Genomic DNA, 23,850 nt, shown 5'->3' on the forward strand with positions numbered 1-23,850 from the left:
TAAGTAGTCAATGCGTTCAAATCTTACCGTCACTTCCTTTTTACTCCATTTTATTTCGGCTAATGTTTTGATCGGTTCGAGCGTGGTGTTGCTGCAAACGCTGGTGAATAAATCATGGGGAGAAAAAAGAAGAAGCAGATGAAGCCCTGGTGTTGGTATCCTTCTTTAAAAATATCGCGCAGCTGTTTTTCATTTTTGTGTTTGTTTATTAGTACGAGTGAGCTCACTTCCTGTTTGCGGCCAACGCATTGTTCGCATGTGTCACTGAAACAAGGCCGTGTCTTCATACATCAAAATTGGCTTCAAATTGGCTTTCTGTTTGAATTCTGAACCCTCGGCAGTGGAAGCGGTCATTTACCCTAGCAAACGACAAGAAATGAGTAAAATAGGAGGTTTAGGTTAGTCGTAAATGTAATAAAGCACGCTCAACCTGTCATTGTCATCGAGGCGAAGTCTATCGATGTTAGATGACTAAATGGTATTTTGTGTAATTGTTACTTATTGATGTGTAACGCTTTTACCCACTTTGTTAGAACAGATTCTTAACCAAGGTGTTCTGAGTCTATATTAAATAAAACATTCAGCGATCTCCGCATGTAAATGATTGAAGCACTCCTGCTGGCTATGCTTCACACCTGTGCCGATATTCAATAATACAATATATCGTGATAACGAGCATGAATATGATATTGTGATCGTGGAACCTTCAAAAATACCGTGACTAATTTTGTGTAATTGCAACTTTTAGAACTAATGTATCAATGAAAACTATGTGTAAAGCTTTATTATTTAGGTCATGTTAATTTCTTTGTTTAATAGCCTATTATGTAACTTCAATCTAAAAGTTGTAACTTTTCTAATATCTAATAACTTGATTTTTTTCTAAACTAACATACTTTATTTTGTAGTGGTTTCTCACTGTTGATGTTATTTAAAGATGCAGCATAGATATTTACAATAGATGTCGCTTACCCTGTTGTTTTCTATTGGAAGGAATGCGTCAATGGAGCCACCATTTTTATATAGGTAGCGCTTCTTTGAAATGAATGGGAACCAAGCTGCAGTGGAGGACTGTGGCCATCCAGAGTCAGAGATATATACACAGATCTATGATCGGGAGTTTTCTTGGTGGTCATTATGCAAATTTCCTGAAATCATGAACGCACTCATTAAAGATGACCGTAGACAACCCACTACGTTATATCATGTCATTAGCCATTTAGAAAACTTTTTAGTGCTTTATAATACTACAATTCAGAACCAAAATACTGTATTATATCCAGCACGTTTTCAGTTGTGTAGTTAACAAAAAAACTTGTCATAATGTGCAATATTTCACACATGCAAGGATTGCCAGTCTCACTCTCTCATGCAATTTGTCCTAAAGCAACTAAGCTTTGTACTTAGCCGGCGATGTGCAGCAATTACACTTATTACTAAGCCATACATGCATGCTATTTCAGACCGAATGTTGAAAGTAGCATGGTAAACAATATAGCCTAAGGAGTTCAACAATGAACCAATGTGAATATAAAACCAACTTCACCCCAGTTAAGCAGACTAGCCGGAATAGCGCTATTTACTTATGTTTGGTTGTTAAACTAAATATAAATCTACATTATCGATGCTGTAAAAGGTCCCTTATGAAATTGAAAATGAATTGTCTCATCGATCTTTCGCTGGAAGATTTCAGTGGCTGAACAACACTTCAGTGCATATAACCCATTTGTAAAACAACACAATCTACATCAGCTTTGCGTGACTAAAATAGTTTTAAAACATAACATTAGCTGTCTAACTAAAATACTTCAGCCATGGTGTCATTTTTCAGCGTGCAAAAGTAACTCCAATATTGATTCAGGTTTTTTGATTCATCATTTGTTTTTACTGCTGTCACTCTCTCGTGTGCACGTGAACGTGTCTACATGCAAACGGCGAGATCTGCATGAACGGCTGCAGATGTACAAATCTACATTTGTGGACAGTCTGGGCTACTTATCAGAATGATGGGAATTGTCGGTCGAATAATATTTAATTGGATGAACATTTTTTGATCTTTTGCCTTACCCAGAATATAAAATGAATATAAATGCATTTAGATCATTTACTTTAATCATTACTATTGGAATGTAAGAGACTTTCAACCTGCACACCAAAAAATTTTTCTGAAGACAATCACCTACTGCACCTGAATTAACTGACATTTACTAATGAGAGCTAGTTTAATGTTTTACCTGTTGTATATTAAAATCTTTTTGCAATGTCATAATTAGATTGAATAACATGTAATTGTTTACTCTGAAAGTTACATACAATAAATGTAGTACACCAAAATGAAATTCTTTGTTATTATAGCTGTTAAAGTACCTGTAATGAGCGCTTTTTGTGTACATTTCTGTTTTTATTTGGTCAAATCTTGTTTTTGTTTATTCAACTTTGACTGCAAACTCAGGTACTGTAACAGGGATTTTGATGATGAAAAGATTCTCATTCAGCATCAGAAGGCCAAGCATTTTAAATGTCACATATGTCACAAGAAGTTATACACGGGTCCTGGTCTGGCCATCCATTGTATGCAGGTGTGTAGTTTGGATTTTGTAATTTATTTATATATATATATATATATATATATATATATATATATATATATATATATATATATATATATATATATATATATATATATATATATATATATATATATATATCTCCAATGTTATTTACATTAAACAATTCTTTATTTTGGTTTGTTTAACGAAGGTTCACAAAGAAACTATTGATGGTGTCCCTAATGCGATACCTGGAAGGACTGACATAGAGCTGGAGATCTATGGAATGGAGGGTATTCCAGAGAAAGACATGCAGGAGAGGAGACGTGTACTTGAACAAAAAACACATGGTATCACATTTCACTTTTTTTTTATTCATTTATTTTTTCACTGCCAAAGAGAACCCTTTAGTAACAATTGTTTACCATTTTCTTACTTTTTTGGCTACAGATCAGAAGAGAAAACAGAACCAGGATGACTCTGATGAAGATGATGATGATGAAGAGCCTGGACCCTCTTTTCAACAGCCAACAGCAGCCGTTCAGCCTCAGGCAGCCTACGCCCCTATGACCCAGCCAGGAATGGCCCCTGTCCCAGCACCAGGGATGCCACCTGGAAGCTACTCAGGTGTGCATTTTAATTTCTCAAAGAACTCAATTTGTGCTGTTGTGCAGAGTATTAGAGATGCAGTTATTTAACTGATTATCAATAAATTGTTATCATTATTGTGCAACTTACTTGAGGTAATATGCTTTGAGAAACAAAATGGGGTTTGCTGTCCAGGGTTGTTGCGCTGCACAGCATTTTTTAGGTTGTAAATGAACTGAAATGGATTAGCTTATCATCAAACTTAACTGGTACATTTAGCTTATAAAAATGTATTATATATGCATTATATAAGTATTGAAATTATATCCCCGTGAGGCATGGGAGACCGATGAAGCAGGCTAATAGCTAAATGTCAAAAAACCATTAACTTGGACATTCAGTGGTAAACTCTGACCCTTTCGCATTCTCCAGATTTTCCTCTTGCACATTATCCTGTACAAATTTGAGAGGAAAATATCACACTTGAAGTAATAAGCTCAGCGCTTCCCACAGGTTTGAAATATACTTGCGGTGGTAGCCAGCTTGAAACTAACTATACCATAAAACTATGGTATACCATCTGTGACAAACAAAAACATAATTAATTTTAACAGTAATTTTATTCATTACAACTCCGTTTTTCACTGTTTCTTTTCAATAAGTTAAATAAAAAAATAAAAAAAACGTGCCCCAGTAGAGCTTTATGTCTAGCAACGCCCCTGGCTATCACACAGTTTAAATACACTTCTTTGTACCCAAATTTACACATAAACACACCTCCATTAGCTTCTCCACTCATGGGATTTCAAATCTCTCAGGTGCTCACCACCAATAGAATTTCAGGTTTTTTGGGGATCCTATCCATGACCAGTTAAGGTCTTTCCTTCCCACTTCAAATGTGGTGATTCAGCCAAAAAACAATGCTCAACAATATATCTGGTTCAAGTGCCCTTATGGCTTTGCTTCCATAAATCTACTTCCATTGTGACATTTCATCCTGCTCTCCTAATTTCTCTTCTCATCCCTGACTACAAGGTGACTTTTTTTATTTACCAAAGCACACATAAATGATAATAATGCCACAGGTATGGGTAATAATACAATAGATAATAATAGTAATAATTATAATAATAATAATAATAATAATGATAATACTGAAACCACTCAAATAAGCAAATAAATGAGAATAATAAATTCATCAGAAATTCATCAAGACACAATGAAATCCCCATCACTATCAGCTGTGAAGCAAGTGGAAAGTAGTCTTTAATAAAAGAGTAATGCAAAAACACATACGAGCTTTAGAAAGCAAAAGTTGAATCCTGGACATTTTAGGAGATTTAGAAACCTGGGTTGGATGAACTTTTGAAGTCCTTAAAAAGTCCTCTGTGGGTCTGCAGAGCAAGACTGTCTGTGGGAGTGCTGACAGGTCTATCGCACACAGAACGAAACAAGCAATAATAATAGTAAATAAATGTGTCACTAAAAATACCTGGACGGCCCGCCAAAGTATATTCTTATGTGTGTGAAGCACTGAAGCTACAGTATATATGCTCATCTATCAGTGACCAGTGTGAGCTTTTCGACATATTATATATTAGTTATCAAATCATTTATTTATTAAATGTCAGTTCTAATACCTTATTAGTTGTTGAATTTTTACAGTACTACAAGCTTTTTGTTTTTTTAGTAAAAGCATTTTTCTTTAGGGTGAAGATGTTTGCATTTTGAGTGTCAGTTGTACGCTTTTTATTCCAATGAAATTGTTCAACTGAAATTGACACATCTAGCATTATTAATGCTTTTGGGGAATCAATGAACTGTTTATTTAAATTAAATGGCTTCTCTCTAAGGAATGCCTCCAATGATGCCTGGTGTTCCTCCAATGATGCCAGGCATGCCCCCTGTCATGCCAGGAATGCCTCCAGGGTAAGCATTAATAAAGTTTGAATGATTTACTCTTTTGTGTATTAAGTCTATACTGGAAACCTGTTTCTTGCTTTACCAGTTGAGCTTTCCTTTACTGTAATGTTTATTTAATAGCATGATGCCAATGAGTGGAATGATGCCTCCAGCACATGGGATGCCCCCAATGATGCCAGGCATGCCACCAGGTACAATAACCTTTACTTAAATTGTTATGTATTTAAGGGTTGTATGTACTTTATTTATTTTTTTGCTTGTTTTGCTCAGGTATACCTCCTCCTATGGGCCATCACCCCGGCATACCTCACATGGCTCAGGCTCCTCCTGCTGCCGTCCGGCCTGCTGTACCTGCCACCACAGTATCCACACCACAAACAAGTGTTTCCAAGCCACTGTTTCCCAGTGCAGGACAGGTATGTTCTCCCATGGTTTTCCTTACCTGAAATGTACTATGAATTATATTTCGAAGTAGCATGCAGTTAAACATCAAGCTAACAAAACATGTGCACACATTTGACTTGCTGTTTCACTTTCACTTTAAATGAATTTGCTTAGGCTTGATCTTTATCAGTAATACAAATAAGAATTGTTTCTACAGAATACCACTATGTATGGTTTTGTTTGTTTTCATGGTTGTTTGTTATAAAACTGTTGAGTGTATTTAAAAATAGTTGTTCTGATGCATATACGAATGAATTTTTATTGTTATTTTAAAAGGACAGTTTATCCTTTAAGTTGGACCAGTGAAAACACTGACAGATCAGGATAAAAAAAAATCATCTAAAGCTCTTGAACTATTTCAGGGCTTGTAGCATGAGAGTGTGATTTTAAATTAGACTTGTTAATGGTATTTGAGGTGAGCATCAGTCATGTCCAGAATCAAACAGGGTCTTTATTGTGTGCTCTCTCTCCACGCTGCAGATGGGGACTCGAGCTCCAAGCACAAGCTCAGCCTCCTCCAGTCTGGACACCTTGTCAGCATCCTCTAAACCGCTGTCCCAAGTATGCAGTAGCTTGCTGACTCGGTGAAAGAGCTGCTTTATAAAACTATTGATGGCATGTAACAGCAGACAGACCTCAGACATCCTCCTTGAATAATTGATTCTTGAGGACGTCTGAAGTGCTTTAGAATAGACAAATAAGTTTTATAGAGGCTGCAAAGTGATAGACTCATTTTTCCATTTTGCTGATTTTGTGTTTTGTAAAATAGCACTTGTAAAAAGTGTGTGTGTGTGTGAATACAGTGGCCCCAAAAATTATTTGGACACTTCAGAGGGAGTAAGTAATGTGCATTTATGTAGTGCATTTATCATGTAGGGCAGTTTGATTATGGGAAAAATCATAATCTTGGTTAATTTTGGTCATAATTGTAATCAGGATGATTCGCCCTCCTGTGAATTATATATATTTTTTTAATATATTTTTCCCAAATGAAGTTTAACAGAGCAAGGAATTTTTCACAGTGTTTCCTGTAATATTTTTTCTTCTGGAGAAAGGCTTATTTGTTTTATTTTGGCTAGAATAAAAGCAGATTTAAATATTTTAAAACCTATTTTAAGGTCAATATTTTTAGCCCCCTTAAGCAATATATATTTTAATTGTCTGCAGAAAAAACTACTGTTATACAATGACTTGCCTAATTACCCTAGTTAAGCCTTTGATTTGCACTTTAACCTGAATACTAGTACCTTGAAAATTATGTATTAAAATATTATGTACTGTCTTCATAGCAAAGATAAAATAAATCAGTTATTAGAAATGGGTTATTAAATCTATTATGTTTAGAAATGTTTCTGTTCTGTTAAACAGAAATTGAAGGGGGAAGGGTAGCTAATAATTCAGGAGGGCTAATATTTCTGACTTCAACTGTATATATACAGTTATTTTCCTCCCTGTAAATAAGAATGGGGAAATAAATACAATAGAATAAAAATAGTAAAAAAACTTTAGTTATAGCTACAAAAGTCCTTCAGTCAAGAGCAGTAAGGGATTTTCTCCTTTTGTTGTTTGATTAATAATGATAATCACAGTCGGCAGCAGAAATAATACGCACTGTCACTTTAAGAGCAGTACAGTTCTGATTTATGGTTTCACTTTTGCTTGTTTTTTTATTCTCCACTCGTTTGTTTATTACATAAATGAGGGGTATTATGAATAATCACTAAACGCTGTGTTGACACAAATTTGCATGTATTTGACCATTAAAGCACTCGCATTAAGATGACTTTAGATGTGTGTGCTCTGCTCGTCTCTGAGGCTAATCACACACACACAAAAGCATGCAATCTCTTGCTTGCTTTTAAAAACATGAATAATTTGAATGTACATCATTGAATGATGCGCATCCCATGCTGCAAAAGTTACATTATTGTACGTACTTTGTCATTTTCACGTGAAACTGAGTTTGTACAACTGAAAAGGGAGCGGTATATGATGCAATAATCGTTTTATCTCGATTAATGTTTTTCATAATCGTTAGAAGCCGAAATTGAAACAGAATTTTTGATTAACTGCACAGCCCTATTATCATGTACGGCTATATATCCAAAGTGCTTTACAATTATATGTGGGGATCTCCTCACATCACAACCAGTGTGCAGCATCCACTTGATCCTGATCCAAATTTTATAACCAGAAAGGATATAATACTTTATTTTGGCCAACAAGGTGTTTTATACTTTTAACACGTATAGTTAATGATACACTGGTATTAAAACGGTGGCCAATACTTATAAGACTATCATTTATTAATGTTGTAGACCTTTTTCTTCGTTGCTGCATGGAGGGAAACATAGCTACCAGCGTCTTTCGGTAGGATGCTGAGAACTTCCATTTACAGTGTTTACAGCTGTTAAATCCTGATCTGAAATTTTATGTCAACCGTTTTGAGTGGCTTATGGAGTGTTCTTGTGATCCACAACATTGATTTTTTGAAAGGTGTGTGTTAAAGGCGTTATACTTCTGTCAGATGCGTTTCAAGCACGAAATACATGCTGAAATACAGTGTCAGTGTTCCCAACCTGTCAGCTGTTAAATGCACACAGACACGCAATAGATCACTGCGTTATAGAGCAAACCATATTACTGGCATGAAATTTAACAGGCATGTAATGAAGTCATGCAATTTCTCTGCTGGCTGATTTGCATGTTGATTCTAATTGGGAGCCATTTAGGTTTCATTTAGTTAGGTTGTATTGTGTAGTATTTGCCAGGGTATTTTTCCGGTAGTGTTTTTGTGTCATTTCAAAATGATGCTTTATTTTGGCAATGTGTTAGTGGGACAGTACAAGTGTGTGTGTTAAACAATTTGGTGAATTACATTTGTTTGGGTTGGTTATATATTTGAAAAAAAGGAGAAAATGATCCCTTTAGTGACGATCCATTTCAATGGCACAAGATGCTGTCTGACGGTAATGTTAAATGACTCGCAAATGTTGTTTTTCATTCCTGTTACATCACATTATTGAAATGATCAGTCCAGGAGGTGGTGCTGATCAACAGCAGAATTAGTTTAAAGATGATACAAGCAAGTATAATAGATTAAAACTATCATTTCAAAGCTGTCCAAATGTGACTGTTTATACGCATCAAGCTGCCGACCGGAAGTACTTAACGTCCTCCTTACTCGTACACACAAAGCATAATGGGTAATTTTGCATTCTAAGAAAAAGGTCTATATAGCTAATGTAATGTTTTGAAATTGAGATTCACATATTGTCTGAACGCCGAGTAAATGAGCTTTCTCTGTTGATGTATACATTGTTAGGATAGGACAGTATTTGGTCAAGATAACTTTGAAAATCTGGAATCTGAGGGTTCACAGAAATCTATCAGAGGAAATCAATTATATCGCTGTCTGTTTGAAGTGTGAATGCACATTACTCGTCAAATTTATTTGGATGTATTTACATTCGTCGGAAATATGCAAAATTTGGAACCTATTTACTTCAATATTCCACTGATTTTTGGCATCAGTAAATTGGTCATTTTGACCCATGCAATGCATTTAAGATCATTGCCAAAATGAAATGCAGCAAAAGACAGCATAAGGTTTTGTGGTTCAGGGTGACATAAATATTTTAAATGAGAGCTAGATGACAGAACCTACATAATATGCACAATTCTTCTACATAATTCTAATATCAGTCAATAAGTGATCTGATGCCGATTACATTTTTGCTTGGACAGTTTCGTCTAGACCGTTATTAAAATGTTTTTGCCTTAAATAATGTTTGTACTTTTTGGGACCACTGCATTCATTTATTTTCATGTTTTGCGTCTGTTAACTGTAGTGCCTAAATGCAGCATTGTGTTGAGTCAGTGAATGTATCTCATCTTCTCCTGGTCTCTCCGCAGGTCCAGCCAGCTGTTTCTGGTGTAGCGGCGAGCTCCTCTGCACCCTCTGCTGCTCCTAAACCTACATTCCCAGCCTACACCCAGTCCTCTGCCACTGCTGCACCCAGCACCAGTAACACTGTGACCAAACCCGGCACCCCAGTCACAAGTAAACCTGCAACCCTCACCACCAATAGTGCAACCAGTAAGTTGATCCACCCCGATGAAGATATATCACTGGTAAGTGAACCTGTACTTTTAAGCTTTGCAGAAATAACTGATCCTCTTTGGAAACATCTATTGCTTGTGTTTGATAATTTCATTATTCTAGACTGCTCCAAACTTGACTTAGTTTGTTCAGTGGTACATGTATTTATGATTTTTTTTTTTGTCTATACGGTGGGAGTTAGCACATGGCTCAAGTGTTGTTTTTATGCTTTCACTATGTTGTCTTTAGTATTACACAGAATATAAGAAGCAATAAAAGTTCATATTCATGTCTTGATGTACTTTATGTTATGTATGTTACAGGAGGAGTTGAGAGCACAGCTGCCTCGCTACCAGTTTAAAATCCCCAGTGCAGGACAGGTCCACGTTAGTTCACCACCAGTTGCACCAGGAGGTGGTGTGTTGCCCCCTCAGCAGGGCATTCCTGCACAGCAGCCGGGTGTTAGGCATCCCATACAAGGTGGAGTGTATCTGAGTGCTCATGGACTTTTGGATGCTCAAAAAATCAAATCAAATGTCTTGCTACTATCTGCCATTCTCTGGTCTGTCATGCAGATGCGTCTACTTAAATTATCTTTAAGTTCACTGTGTTGTTGTAGATGAAGCATGATTTGGATTATAGACGGGTATCATTTAGATTTTGTTGATCTTGATACTGATTCCAAAACTGCTCACTGCATCTTATCGATATTATTTTCTATAATTTAATGCAAAAAGATTTTAATAATTTAGAAAATTAAGTTTATCAATGCCTGTAAGCAAACAGGAGACATCAGTAACTAAATACAGCACATCACTTGAATTGGATGGCATGTTTCATTAGTAAACTAAATGTGTCATTGTTGTATTATTACAGTAATGTCATGTTTCAGCTGTGTATTTAACAATGGTGCTTCTGGTGTTGTCAATCCCTCTTTTTATATATGTGCAAGTGTAGTTTACCAATAGCATTCACCAAAGAGACTTGTTCAACTTTTTGTATTGTACTGTAATACTAGGTACCCTTAGGAAAAGGTTCCAAAAAGTGTAATGACACAGTTCACTATTTTGGTGCTAATGAAAGTGGAAACGGAAAATGAATACATGCTGTACTGTGCTGCCATTACAAAGCTCATCCTTTACAAATGTTGATATGTGCTAGTGTGGAATCATAATGCAGCAACTACAAACTTTCTTATTGGTTTGAATGTCTGCTTTAAATGCAACTAATCCATTTCTTCTCATGCAGGTCCATACGGTGCTCCGCCACAGGCAGTGCCTGGGTATGTCCCGGGTGGGATGCCACCATATGGCCAAGCTCCACCAATGGTTCCTCCTTACCAGGCGGCTCCCCCTCGGCCAGCCATTGGCATGAGGCCTCCTGTAATGTCTCCCGGAGGCCGCTATTGAAGCGTCACCGCTGGTCTTCATTAGGTTTGCCGATTCAAGCATTTTACCATCTAGTGGCGTGCTTTACTATCCAGATCAGTAACCGTAACCCTCCTTCTTGCAATGAGGAATCAAACTGTGTAACGCATGGGACATTCTGATTTTACCCAGTCTTTTATTTTTAGACCTACCCTTTGTTGCAGATCATACAGTTTGGCTTTTTTTCCCATGTTTTGTTTAGGTTTTTAGAAGTGAAGTGTAGTAAATATGGTTCGTATTAATTTGAAGCGGCTGGAGTTTCGTACAGCACCTTTATCAAGATCAAGGCAAGTCACTGTAAATATACTACTGTACTAAAAGTGTGAAGCCTTCGCAGCACCCATAGGTGCTGTTGGGCGTCCTGTCCCCAGCTTTGCTTGGTGAGGGCTTCAGATAGCTGTCACTGTTGACTTTATTTTTCTATGTCTGCTTGTCTACATTTACAGTGTTCCCTCTGTAGGGCCAATAACAAGGACTCCTGTGAATGATATCTGTATTGTTCCACTTTGAATTGTAATAAACGATTGAAATCTAACGGCTGTTTTTTCATGAGCAAGTAAAGGCCAGTCCCACAAGGTTTGTACTACAGATGATTCACGTGATGGCTGTTATTTATATGAAGATGGTGTGTTGGAATGTGTTGATGAATGTGATGAGAGCTGAAGCGATTGCTTCCACCTATTATGTTCCTACCAGTTCTTTCATATTGAAGTTTAAGGGGTCATATAATCAGGAATCTTTTATCTTTTGAGAAAAACTTTGTGCCATTTTGATGGAACTTTTAGAACTCAACAACAAAAGCAGTCCTAAAAAAACGGTCTATTATACCTGAACAAAAGGCAAAACTATCACTATAACTCTGACTTAAGTTCATCCAGTCAGATGTTACAATTTGAGCAGCACTATTTTTAAAATGCTGCAACAAAGTAAATGAGAAAAAACCAAACTGTGACTGTTTTGGTGAAAAGAAATTGTTTCAGAAGTAAATAAGACCCCTTTCATCTCTTTATGCAAGAACATATATGGTTCGCTTATAGAAACCAAGATAAACAACCATTCAGTTAGCCGTCTTCCTTAAAATTGAAAGACTCAAGTTACCCTTGTGATCCACAGAACTGTTTATATGCAGACCAAAGGCCCGTTCACACCAATGACCATTACGCTTAAGACATAAATCATTTAGCTAAGTTTACATCACAGCTGTAAGCGTAATGGCACACAGTAACCATATTGTGCATCGGTGTAATGCCAAGTTGCCATTATCATTCTACTTCTCAATCCTGGTGTGAATTGGCCTTTAAAGCGCTTGGTTCACTCAAAAATGAGAATGTATTTACTATTTACTGCCCCTTCACTTGTTCCAAAGCTGTTTGAGTTTCTTCTGTTGAACACCTAAAGATGTTTTGCTGAAAACCTGTAACCATTGACTTTGATAGTATTTATTTGAATTCCATGAAAGTCGTTGTTTACAAGTTTCCAGCTTTCTTCAAAATATATTTTGCGTTTAACAGAAGAAAGAAACTCACAAAGGTTTGGAACTACTTCAGGGTAAGTAGTAAATCCATTTTCATTTTTGGGTAAATATTCTTTTTAAAGGGCTAGTTCACTCAAAGATGAAAATTTACTCCGTTCACTGACCCTCAGGTGGTCTTTTTTTAATGTTGAACACAAAAGATATTTTGATGAATGCTAGAAATTGGTTGCTACTGATGTCCAGAGTAAGAACAACAACAACAGTCAGTAGCTGCAGGATTTCAACATTCTTCAAAATGTCTTCCATTATGAGTGTTATTTTTTGGGTGAACGATTCCTTTAAGAATGTGGTTTTCAGGAAGAGACAGACAGGTTAGGTGACTGTAGTTCCCTGTGGTTGTTGTCCTAAACTGAGGATTTCTCTTCTCCTTGTAGCGATGCCATGGGACTGGCTGAGGCAGAGTCTCAGTGTTGCCCTGCCCAGGCTGAGGCAAGTCTCGTATTTTCTCTCTTTACTTTCTGTATTCAGGGGGCTTCACAGCCATTTGGCTGTTGGATATTAATGTCCCCAAACTTGGAGCAAGTTTGGCGATGCCCTCGGTTTTATTAATATCAAGGGAAGTCTTTTAACTAACTCTTAGTTTTAGCTGTGACTATTGTACTCTAACGTGCTTCAAAGGTTTGGGGTCAGTAAGATAATTTTTTATTCATTAATCACACATTAAATTAATGCAAAGACAATAAATTTTGTATAATTACAAAAGATTTCTATTTCAAAATATTGCTTTGTTTTTGAATTTCCACAAAAGTCTGTAAAACTGTATTCAACCTTGATAAATGTAGGACGGTTCAGCCAAAAATGAAAATCTGCTCATTTTCCATCAGGCCATTCTAAATCTAGCTGATCTTTTTATTCTCACATAGAACATTACAAGTTTTAGCTTAATGATTTGAGTCTTCGGCACTTTAAGAGTCCAAAGCAAATTTTAAAAATGACATGTTTTCATTTATCTCAAGTGGTTTCAAACAGTTTAGGTTTTTTTCTTCTGCTGAACACAAAATTTAAAGCCTGTGAATACTGACAGGGTACAGGTTTTTGGCATTCTTCAAAATATCTGTTCAACATAAATAAGAAACTCCACTGTTTAAAACAAGTTAAATGGTGAGTAAATGACATACTCATTTTTGGGTGAACAATCCCTTTAATTTACAAGTCAGCATATTAGAGATAAAGACTGGAGTAAAGATGCTGACAGTATACCAATTCATAAACTAAGCTTTACGTCATAAAAATAATGCATTCAAACAAAAACTAAATATTATTAAATGGTAATATTTAACAGTATTTCGATCTGTTTTGTTAATCTCATAAATGCAAACAAAATCCTCTGAGTAAACATTACTCTGTTTAAATAGTATTTGCTCCCTTTCTTAATTGAGTTAGTTACTCAAGTTAATGAGACAGTGAAAGGATAAGTTAGCTGATGATTGAGCACTGATGATGAACACCTGCTGTTAATAAACAAACAAACACAGAACTACAACTGACTTCAGTCACAGCCTTAAGCTGCGGTCACACTTGACTTTTCTTCCCATAGACTTCCATTCATATGCACGCGAATACGTCAGACCGGAAACGCGGGGTCATGCGTTAAGTTTCGCAGGTTGCTGCAGTGCAAAGTTCAAGCTTGGTGAACTCTGACCTGCGAAATCGCATCACTTGGCTGCGTGAGACCAATTGAGGATTAAAACACAACCTCTCTGGACAAAAATTTTAAATATTGAGCAATCGCTCGCTTTTTTAAATGTCTAATTATCTTGTTTAATCCCGCCCCTTTTCGCAGCGCCGTACGACAGAATTTCGCACACACAAAGCCCGGTGTAACCGTAGCTTCAGATGAAATCAGCTGGAACATACATTCAATCTCTCAATCTCATTAAGCAACTCCACAAACAGCAGCTTTACGCATTATTTAAAAAGAGACCAAATACCCTCTGAACTGAGGACATTTTACTCTGAGGATTTTGCTGTGAAATTTCTTACCGAGTCATTAAAAAAAGCTTACTAACCCAACACTTTTGAACAGTAGTGTATGTTAAAGCAAATGTTATTTTGCACCACATCTGTCAGCATGCTGTCGATTACCACAGTTGATGATTTTGAACTCTCTCAGTTTGTCAGAAACACCAGGAGCTGAATGTACAGTAATTACCATTGGCATGAAACCGCAACATAATTAGCAGTCATGCTAATTATTTTGCCTTAGTAAATGCTAATAATATTTGGTTTCTATCAGAGGTCAGTGTAATCAGAGGTATCTAAACCTCTCCGCAAAAATGTTTTTCATAAAACAGTAGCAGATATTTGTCCACCAAGTTTTTAATATTGTTCCCCTCATTCCCAGTTAATCGAGACGCCACAGATTCTGTCCATGAGCATTGTTTAAATCCAGAACATTGAATTAAATCCTTGTGGTAAGCTATAGTGTGCTATTTGATCAAATGTAGTGGTTTTATGAGGCTATAATGTTTGTGCGCAGTGGCTCACTGTTTGTTTAACTGATTCACAAGCTTTCCCGCTGGTTTTGGAGAAGGTTAACACATGTTTGACAATAATAATGTGTATTATGGATCTTTCTTCACAGTTTGCTTTAATATTAGTTTGCAGAACTGCTCCGAGGATTGATTTAGCATCTAGCCAACCATATGAATCAGGTAGTTTTGTGTTTTGTAAAGTACTGTCTGTGAGTTGTTTGTGTTTATTTTATCTGTCCGGTGACCATTGGTTCTTGTTTAAGGAAAATGTAACCCAGGATCCTCTTTACAGGTTAAACTGAGTAAGTACAATTATTGTGGATTTGTAAATCTCGCTGTTTTACACTCTTAAAAATAATGCTTTCAAAATATTTTTAGTGATGCCGGAGAACCATAGGTGATTTTTGTTTCCAAAATGAACCTTTCAGGTACTACTATTACTAATATGCACTGAAAAAAGTGTTGCATGCAAAACAGTTGCAAACTATTTATTTGTGTTGAATTTAAACAAACAAATTAAATTTAATAATGTTCAACTTAATTTGTTTGTTTAAATTCATCCCAAATAAATTGTTTAGAACCACTTAACGTAAAAAAAATTGAGTAAATCCAAGGAATCATCTTTGAATCATTTTTTTTCAGTGTGCGATGAACACTTTAATGATCTGTGAATTGAAAGGTTATGTGGATTCTAAAGGTTCTTCATGGAACCAACAATGTCAGTAAAAGAAACCTTACTTTTAAGAGTGTAGAGCTTCAGTAATTATTCCTTTTACTTTCTTGCAAGGAAGTATCTGTATCTTCTGTATTTGTTTTTTATTTTTTATTTAACTGATTAATTTCCCTTTGTCCTGTTCTATGGCAATAAAAGCTAAGATGAAACTGAATGAGCTTTGTGTGTCTGTTTTTTTTTTAATTAACATTTGTATAAATTTGCTGATACATCTTTTATTTTAAAAAAAATTTTAAGGCAAAAAATGTCAGTTCTGGAAATAAACTTTTATTAAAAAAAATTTGGGCTTGCAAATGTTAGAAACATTTACTGTGTAAAGGAGTACGTACAGCACAGGATTTTGTCATAACAATACTAAAACACAGGAAATTAAGCAGACTTTCGTTGTCTGTGTTTGGGTGGAGCTCTGCTGAAAAGAGACTCTAGAGGTGATCCTTGAAGTATTTTTAGCGACGTTTAATAAGCGCACCATGCGAGTCTGCTATTTATTCTGGATATGTTTGGCAGAAACTTTAGGTATGTTACCAGTGGATAAACAAATGTTTGTGTGTTGTGTAAATAGCAGTTTATTACTGTTAAAATAAAATTTTGTGTTAATTCAATGTGATTTACACAGACCTTATTTATAGAGTTAGAGTCTCTGATGTGTGACGATAGTTTTAAAAAAGTCTAGCACTTTGGTTTTTTGGAGATTATTTTGTGTAATTTCTACAGGTGGCATAACTTTTAAGAAATCGTCAAAGTGAAGTTTATATCATTCTGATCATTTCATTTTCCTCTGAACTGTCATAAATGGTCCTCGGTAGCAGCGAGTGACTTTAACATCAGGTTGATAATCATTATAATTTCGTACTCAAAGATAAAGACCATTTTGTAGTGATGCAGAAAAAAAAATGTTGGTCTAAACTAATCTTTCAGTGAACAAGTCTTAAAAGAACCAATACACACAATGACATATTGTCTACAGCATTTTATCTGCGCACGCTATAAATCCTGGGTTGTTTAAATCCAATGTTGGGTAGAAAATTAAAAGATGTCTTTGAATATAATTGAAAAAATATTTAATCCATGTTGCTTGAATCAATTTCTTTCTTTTTTTTTTGTTTGTTATTTTTATGATGATTTATAGCGTATCAGCGTTTCCGTTACATCCAAAGGCTTGAGGGGGAATCTGTGGACATATTTTGTGATGCACAAGCAAGTTCAGCACTCCCATTAAATCTGTATTTACAACGAAGGTTTGCTCATTCAGAAAGTGTGTTAAACATCTCTGTAGATGGAAGCGCAAGAGCAGATGCAGGGACTGAAGGACGAATCAAGATTTCTGGACAGTCACGCACAGTTACCGTGACCATTTCTCATTTAAAACACACAGACACAGGACTGTATATCTGTGATTTCTCTGGAAAAGTATCAGGTCAGCTTTCAACGAATACAGTCGTCTTTCTGCATGTGCACACATCAGGTGAGTATTTGACAGTTGTTCCCAAACATACTGGTTACTTATTAATTTGATGAGGTATATTAATGGCCGCCCAAGTATATTTATTATACATATTTTTTGGATCCTCCCAATATAACCAATCATCCGCGATTAAGTAGTGGAAAATCTCCTCTTGTTTACTCGTTTCGTTCTGTGTGTGCGCGAGACCTGTCATCACTCCTCCAGAGTCTCAGATGCTCTGCTGACCCACAGAGATGCGCCTTTTTGTGACTTAAAAACTTCTAAATCTCCTAAAATGTCCGGGATGCAACTTTTGCTTTTGCATTACTCTTTTATTAAAGACTACTTTCCGCTTGCTTCACAGCTGACAGTGCGCACTGCCGTCAGACAGAGAAAAAGTCAGTAATATATTCTTTAATCTAAACAATTCAGAAAAAAAAAACTTTACTATACTTGGGGGATGAAATGACTGGTCTGAACTGATCTGCAGAATATATTTACACCATAAGTGGTTAATCAATGCATTTGCCCTGTTTAAATAAACCAAGTTTTAATCTATTGAGATTGTGTCTATGTTCCTATTTCTGACATTTATTTCTCTTTTGCTGATTATTTTATTAATTTGATAATGTCGGTATATCATATAGGCTGTTTTATATACATATCTAAGCTTGCTTTGAACTTGAAAGAGAGAGAAGCAGATTTGACCTGTCAGTGGGTGCACATGGCTCCTGAATAGCGTGAGAAACAGGTTTTTTTTTTTTTTACTTATAAAATTACTGTTAGTATTGTGACACTGTAATACATTGTTTCTTTTCAATTAGTAAAAATTAAATTATGTTTTGTTTGTCGCATAAAGTTAACTACTTATGGGATGTGAGTAAATGGTGTGCTTCAAACCGGCTACCACTGCAAGTATATTTCAAACCCGTGGGAAGCTCTATATATAATCAGGTCAAATCTACTTTTCTCTCTCTTTTAAGTTTAAAGCAAACTTGAATGCTAAAGCATTTTAGATATGTATAGAAAATAGCCTATATGTAATATAAGTCCCAAAAAGGCATGTCTCTGTGGGTCTGCAGATCATGTGAGACTGTGGGAGTGTTGAGAGGTCTCGCACACAGAACGAAATGAGTAAACGAGAGAAGATTTTCCACTACTTAATCATTTGAGGATGTTTGGTTATTCTGGGCGGGTACAAAAAAAAAAAAAAGTGTAAAAGGATGTTAATAATTTTTGTATTGTTTTTTTTAGGTCGACAATTTTAACGTGTCCAGAGACAGCTGAGAAATAGCCTTCTGGCTATTTCTTTTGCATTTGCAGCAATGCTAATTAATGTACACTGTCCCTGCCAAATAAACAAATAAATAAGTAAATAAATAGTAAAAAAAAAAACGTGTCACTACTTGGGCGGCTGTAAATATACCTATAGGCGGGCCGCCCAAGTAAAGTCTATGTGTGGGAAGCACTGATATATGTTTATATTTATTTTTTTATTTTATTTTTTGCAAAATGACTGGTTGTGTAAGTTGATCCCATGTGCAGAATTGCAAACAAACCTGTCAGAACTGAAAGATGTAAACCCGAATTTTTCAAGAAAACTAATCTGAAGCATAAGATGTAAACTCATAGATGTAAAAACGTTGGATTTACAAGTAAAACATGTGAAATGTCAACAGCCTCAAACGTAAACTACGAGAAAAACCATTTTAGCGCGAAAACAACTTAGCATTTCAATATGGCCACCATAAGTTACAATTTCAAAAAAGTTGCAATTCTTAAGAGCAAGTGAACAGTGAGATTTTAACTCATCATTTCTAGATTTTCTCTCATAATTACTTGCAAAAGGAAAAAATCTAAATAAAGTTTACTTGTGCGGAAAAAATGTCAGAAATTCAAGATGTCAGAACCAAAAGAAGTTTGACTTGCAAAATGTGAACTAAGAAGTGCAATGACAAAAATTCAAGATCGATTCAATTATGAGGGAAAAAGACAGAATTAATCTGATTTGTAAGGTCTAAACTTGTAATTGTAATGAAAAAGAATACATTTTTTAAAATCAGCACTATAAGGGAAAAGATGATGTTAACCGAATAAAGTCAAAATTCATTTATATCTTACACTTATGACTTTTTCCCGATTAAATAAAAAAGCTAAAAAATGAATTGCGATTACACAACATGAAAAACGAAAAAAAAAGCATCTGACCACATATTATTGTCTGCCTCAGGCGAGTCGTGCTCCTGCAGAAGGTTTTCTCTCCTCATCTACACTCTTTCAGCAGGAGTGTGTCTGATTGTACTCACAGTCGTCGCTGTCATCATGATGCATTATGTAAGTTTCCCCAAACACACTTAGATACAAATTGTTACATATGAAATGCAATTGAGTGTCATTCTAATGTTAAAATACTCCACTTTTAAAAACTCTTTTCAGAAAAAACCTTATGCTCAAACAGCGCCTCCAATTTATGAAGACATGTCAAGTGTGCAAGGAAAAGGACGCAGTGCAAACAGTCAGCAGGGGCCTCGTTTATATATAATTACAGATTAACCGTCCTAAATATGTTTGAAAGGGGTCCTATTGTGTTTTTTATGGTAAAATTATGGGGAAAAACAGCAGCGTGAGATGTAAACTCAGAAATGCAAAGAGGATTTTTTTTTTTGGAGGTCGAGTAGAAAAATGTCAGCTGCATCTGTTAAACTTTTAGCATTTCAAGATGGCCACTATAAACTCGCAATTATGAGCCATTAAGTTTTAATTCCCAAGAAAAATTCAAGTTGTTAAAAATATTGGAATACTGAGGAAAAAAATCCAAGAAGGCAGAACCACATGAGGAAAAAAATTGACTTGAGAAAAAATTACCTTGGAATTTATCATCCTAAATATGCTTGAAAGGGCTCATATTCTGCTTTTTCACTTTTATAATGTTAGTCGGATACATATGCCGGAATAGTTGGCGGTTCATTCCACCCTGGCGACCCCTGATAAATAAGGGACTAAGCCAAAGGAAAATGAATGAATGAACGTTTGTAGTGTGTTTTTTTAAGTATCTCTTTTCAAGAACTGAGTGAAAGCTGTTTTCTAAGATTTGTGATGTCACAAATCAGCTCAAATCACACCTATGGAAATTCGAATAGTTAGGTGAGTTTAGAGAGGGCCAAAACCAGATGTCTCGCTCTATCTGTGCTTGTTCAGTGTAATCCTCTTGACCATTATTGTCAGCTCAGATTTTATTGTGAAATATTTAATTTCCAACTTCTCAAATATGTGTAAGAAAGCATATTTCATGGTTTAAACATCTTAATAATGATTATAGTAGTTGATATGATGGCCAATCATGTTCGCTTGCTATGTAGTGAAAAGATTAGTGATGCTGGATTTACAACTCATAAACCTCTCCCTGAATACAGGAAAGTAAGCGGCTGTTTAACATGGGAGAAGATAAAAGGAAACATTCTACTAACAAACAGTGTGTCTAGTGAAGAACACACATGTGTAAAATGTTTATCAATGTCATTTCCTTAGACATCAGTGTGTATTTTACAAATTATAAATGTTTTGTTTATGTTATAGTAAATGTGTCTGCAAGCCAAAAATAGCGTACACCTCAAGTTTCAGTCATTGGAAAGAGACAGAACTTGTTGCATGGCAGAAACGAAACACGATTTAGGTGTTCACCAATCAAAATGGACTGGACACCAATCGCAACACATTTTCGGAAGACAAGCCTTTATCAAACATAGAAAATAAAATTAAGCCTTTTGTGCCAGGCTGGGGAGAAAGGTATTTTATTGTGGAAACTAATGTGTTGTTTTTAATCCACCAAGCATTAGAGCAAGTTCTAGTACACCCTCAAACTAAATCAAGGATTTATCAAAGAGCACAATAGGACCCCTTTAATATCATCTCTCATTTTTTTTACGTTAAGTGGTTGTAAACAATTTATTTGGGCTGAATTAAAAAAAACAAATTAAGTTGAACATTATTAAATGTTTAAATTCAACACAAATAAATTGTTTGCAACGGTTTTGCATGCAACACTTTTTTCAGTGTACCGGAGTAGTTTTTTTTTTTCTTTTTTAGTGTTAAGACATATAAAATTGTTTGGGTTACTTATATAGGTGTACATATTTTATTTTTATTTTTTGTGTGACCACTGTTACAAAGGACTGAAATCTATAAAGAAGTTATAGTCAGATATTGCAGAAAAAAGGACATTGATGTTTTAAAGAATAGTGCTGGAGATTTAGCTACCCTTCAATGTTCTCATATTTATGAAAAACATTTGAAGTTCTAAAGCAGCTGTGTCCTGAAAAGGACGTGATAGTGTCATTAGAAACTGAATTGGAAATGTCTTTATTTTAATATAGTCAGTCGTGAACTGAGGTGGGCCGGTCTATAAGGCTTGAAACTCCAAGGCTGAAAAGGAGTCCCACTCCGGCCCTGCCCTTAGATTAAAACATATTTTGATTATGCTTATTTATTTCATTATATACCGTTTTATGATGTTCTAGCGCATTTTTTATGCAAAGACAATGTTTATGAATATGAACGTTTCCATGGTTTAAGCATAAACTTTGCATGCTTTATAAATGAGGCCCAAGATCTGTCCACCACTGTCTGATCTGTCTGAAACATTGCTCCCAGCTGGACAAAGACAAACTCAAATAAGGAGACTATCCTGGAGAATCTCTCTGGATCCATCTAAAGCACAAATCATCAGGTAAAGGAAGAGTCATGGACCACTGCTCATATTGTGAAATTCTGATTCATTTACAGTTCTGCTATTTATTAAAAATGATATGGTTTAAGGGCCTCTGTAATTATGAAATGATGTCAGATTGAAGTAATTTTTAAATTTACCCTCGCATCCAACTGTTTCTGTTTGTCTGTGTGTTGGAGACATAACATGCTCTTTTGCATGAACAGACAATGAGGCCAAAAGGTGATTCATACATCTGTCTATCGTATCTATATTTTGTTGTATAATGTATATCAAATGTAGTGCTCTTGTCCATTTATTTATTTTAAATGACATTACATATAATTAGATAACACTGAATCTAATGCTTACTGATTTTGCCTTGTTGTATGGGCCAAGATGTTTAGTAATTATGATGTATGTACTTGAAAAGGAACTGTAACAAAAAAAAAAACCAAACAAAAAACAAAAAAACACCAGTAACCTGTTGAACCCGCTATCAGCAGTAGTGATATTTGTGCATTGCAAAAATTGAACTTGTTGATGAATGTGTTAGTTTTTTGTTTCTATTACACATGCAACCACAAGTAAATTGTTGGGTATGTTTATCCACAAATAAGCATACCCAATGGTTACCTCTTATGCACTGCTTCTTCTGAGTAACTGGCTATTGCTTTGAAAAAGTAGTGTTGAAAATAATAGCAACGTGCTGTTTAAAGAGCAAATCTATTTATTCTGTCTGTTACAACTCTGTCTTCCCTTTTCTTCCCTTTTGGTGGCCTGGCAGTTTGACGTCACAGTTAATTAGTTAATTTATGGGTGGAGGATGTATATATTTAATTTTTTTGTGAAGAACGGCACTTCCTCTGGTGGACCGTTATTCCCCAGAGAGGTCATTTTGTTCCAACTCTTTTGTTTCGCCGTCTTATGTTTTTGTGTTGCATTTTGTTGAGAGAATTTCAGTTGATTTCTTATTTATTTCAAATCCCTAGACAGTTTGTTATGCTTGTTATTCCCTTTAATAAATGTTTATTTCATTATATACTTTTTTGTGTATCTGATCCTTTTTATGGTACGGTCAGAAGCGAGCTGTCCGTAACATGTCAAAAAACCAGCAAGTATCATTAATTGTTCAGCAATGTAAAAAGGTTTGAGGTAATGGACTGTCCAGCACAATCACCTGACCTCAACCCAATTAAAAATTTGCAATATTCAAAAAAATGTGGGACAGTTTGTTCTTTTTGGGCTGAAATACATGTTTCTGGGAGTCAGAAGTTGGTTGACTTGATGCAGCACTGATGAAAAAACAATTGCAACTAAATACTAGTTCAGTATTACACTGAAGTTTGAATTTTTTTTTCTTTTCAAACACTTTTACCTGCCTCTTGAAAAAAAAAGAATCTTTTATACTGAAGTATATAATTGAATGTATAATGATTCCACCATATGTGAAATATAGAAATAAAAGCTATTTAAAAGCATTTGTTATCATCATTCAATATGTCACTACTATTTATTCAAAAACAACTGTATAATCTGTATAAGGCTATAAACATGAGAAGGAGGAGGGAATGCTGGACTACCATTACTCAAGTCTGTGTGGGAAAGTATCTGTGTGGTTCCACACATAACCTTAAAATGGAAATAATTTTACAACTGCCCTAGAGCTAAACCGTTGGGTGTAATAATTTGGAATCAATTCAGCTGAATTTCGGGTCTGGTGGGATCACTTTTAGCTTAACTTGGCACATACCATTAATTCGGATTAGTCCATTAGCAAAAAAAAATAATAATAATAATACATTTACTGTAGTACCATGGCTGCAGCAGGTGCAATGCTATTATAATGCCCCTAAATATAGTCTCAAGGTAACAGTAACATCATTGCAACACAACATGTTGACCAGCAATGACCAAACCCAATTCC

The 23,850-nt window shown here is 35.4% G+C and overlaps 2 protein-coding genes across 3 annotated transcripts; both read left to right on the forward strand.

The window, feature by feature from the left end:
* Positions 1 to 49: 49 nt before the first annotated feature.
* On the forward strand, positions 50 to 11,568 carry znf207a (zinc finger protein 207, a). Of its 2 annotated transcripts, XM_056453781.1 has the most exons (11): positions 50 to 155; positions 2,453 to 2,579; positions 2,761 to 2,899; positions 3,000 to 3,176; positions 4,991 to 5,066; positions 5,181 to 5,251; positions 5,331 to 5,476; positions 5,985 to 6,065; positions 9,420 to 9,638; positions 9,930 to 10,086; positions 10,855 to 11,568. In XM_056453781.1, exons 1-11 carry the CDS (start codon positions 115 to 117, stop codon positions 11,013 to 11,015), a joined length of 1,395 nt encoding a protein of 464 aa, XP_056309756.1. In that variant the 5' UTR covers positions 50 to 114; the 3' UTR covers positions 11,016 to 11,568. The 2 variants fall into 2 exon arrangements, with proteins under 2 accessions (XP_056309756.1, XP_056309757.1); XM_056453782.1 differs by lacking the exon at positions 5,985 to 6,065.
* A 4,668-nt stretch (positions 11,569 to 16,236) lies between these two features.
* On the forward strand, positions 16,237 to 20,512 carry LOC130219233 (V-set and immunoglobulin domain-containing protein 1-like). Its single transcript, XM_056451553.1, has 4 exons — positions 16,237 to 16,290; positions 16,904 to 17,239; positions 19,449 to 19,552; positions 19,655 to 20,512. The coding sequence occupies exons 1-4, from the start codon at positions 16,245 to 16,247 to the stop codon at positions 19,769 to 19,771; spliced, it is 603 nt and encodes a 200-aa protein (XP_056307528.1). The 5' UTR covers positions 16,237 to 16,244; the 3' UTR covers positions 19,772 to 20,512.
* The last annotated feature ends 3,338 nt before the right edge of the window (positions 20,513 to 23,850 follow it).

The sequence above is a fragment of the Danio aesculapii genome, chromosome 3, assembly GCF_903798145.1.
Source record: "Danio aesculapii chromosome 3, fDanAes4.1, whole genome shotgun sequence".
In the NCBI taxonomy this organism is placed as follows: Eukaryota; Metazoa; Chordata; class Actinopteri; order Cypriniformes; family Danionidae; genus Danio; species Danio aesculapii.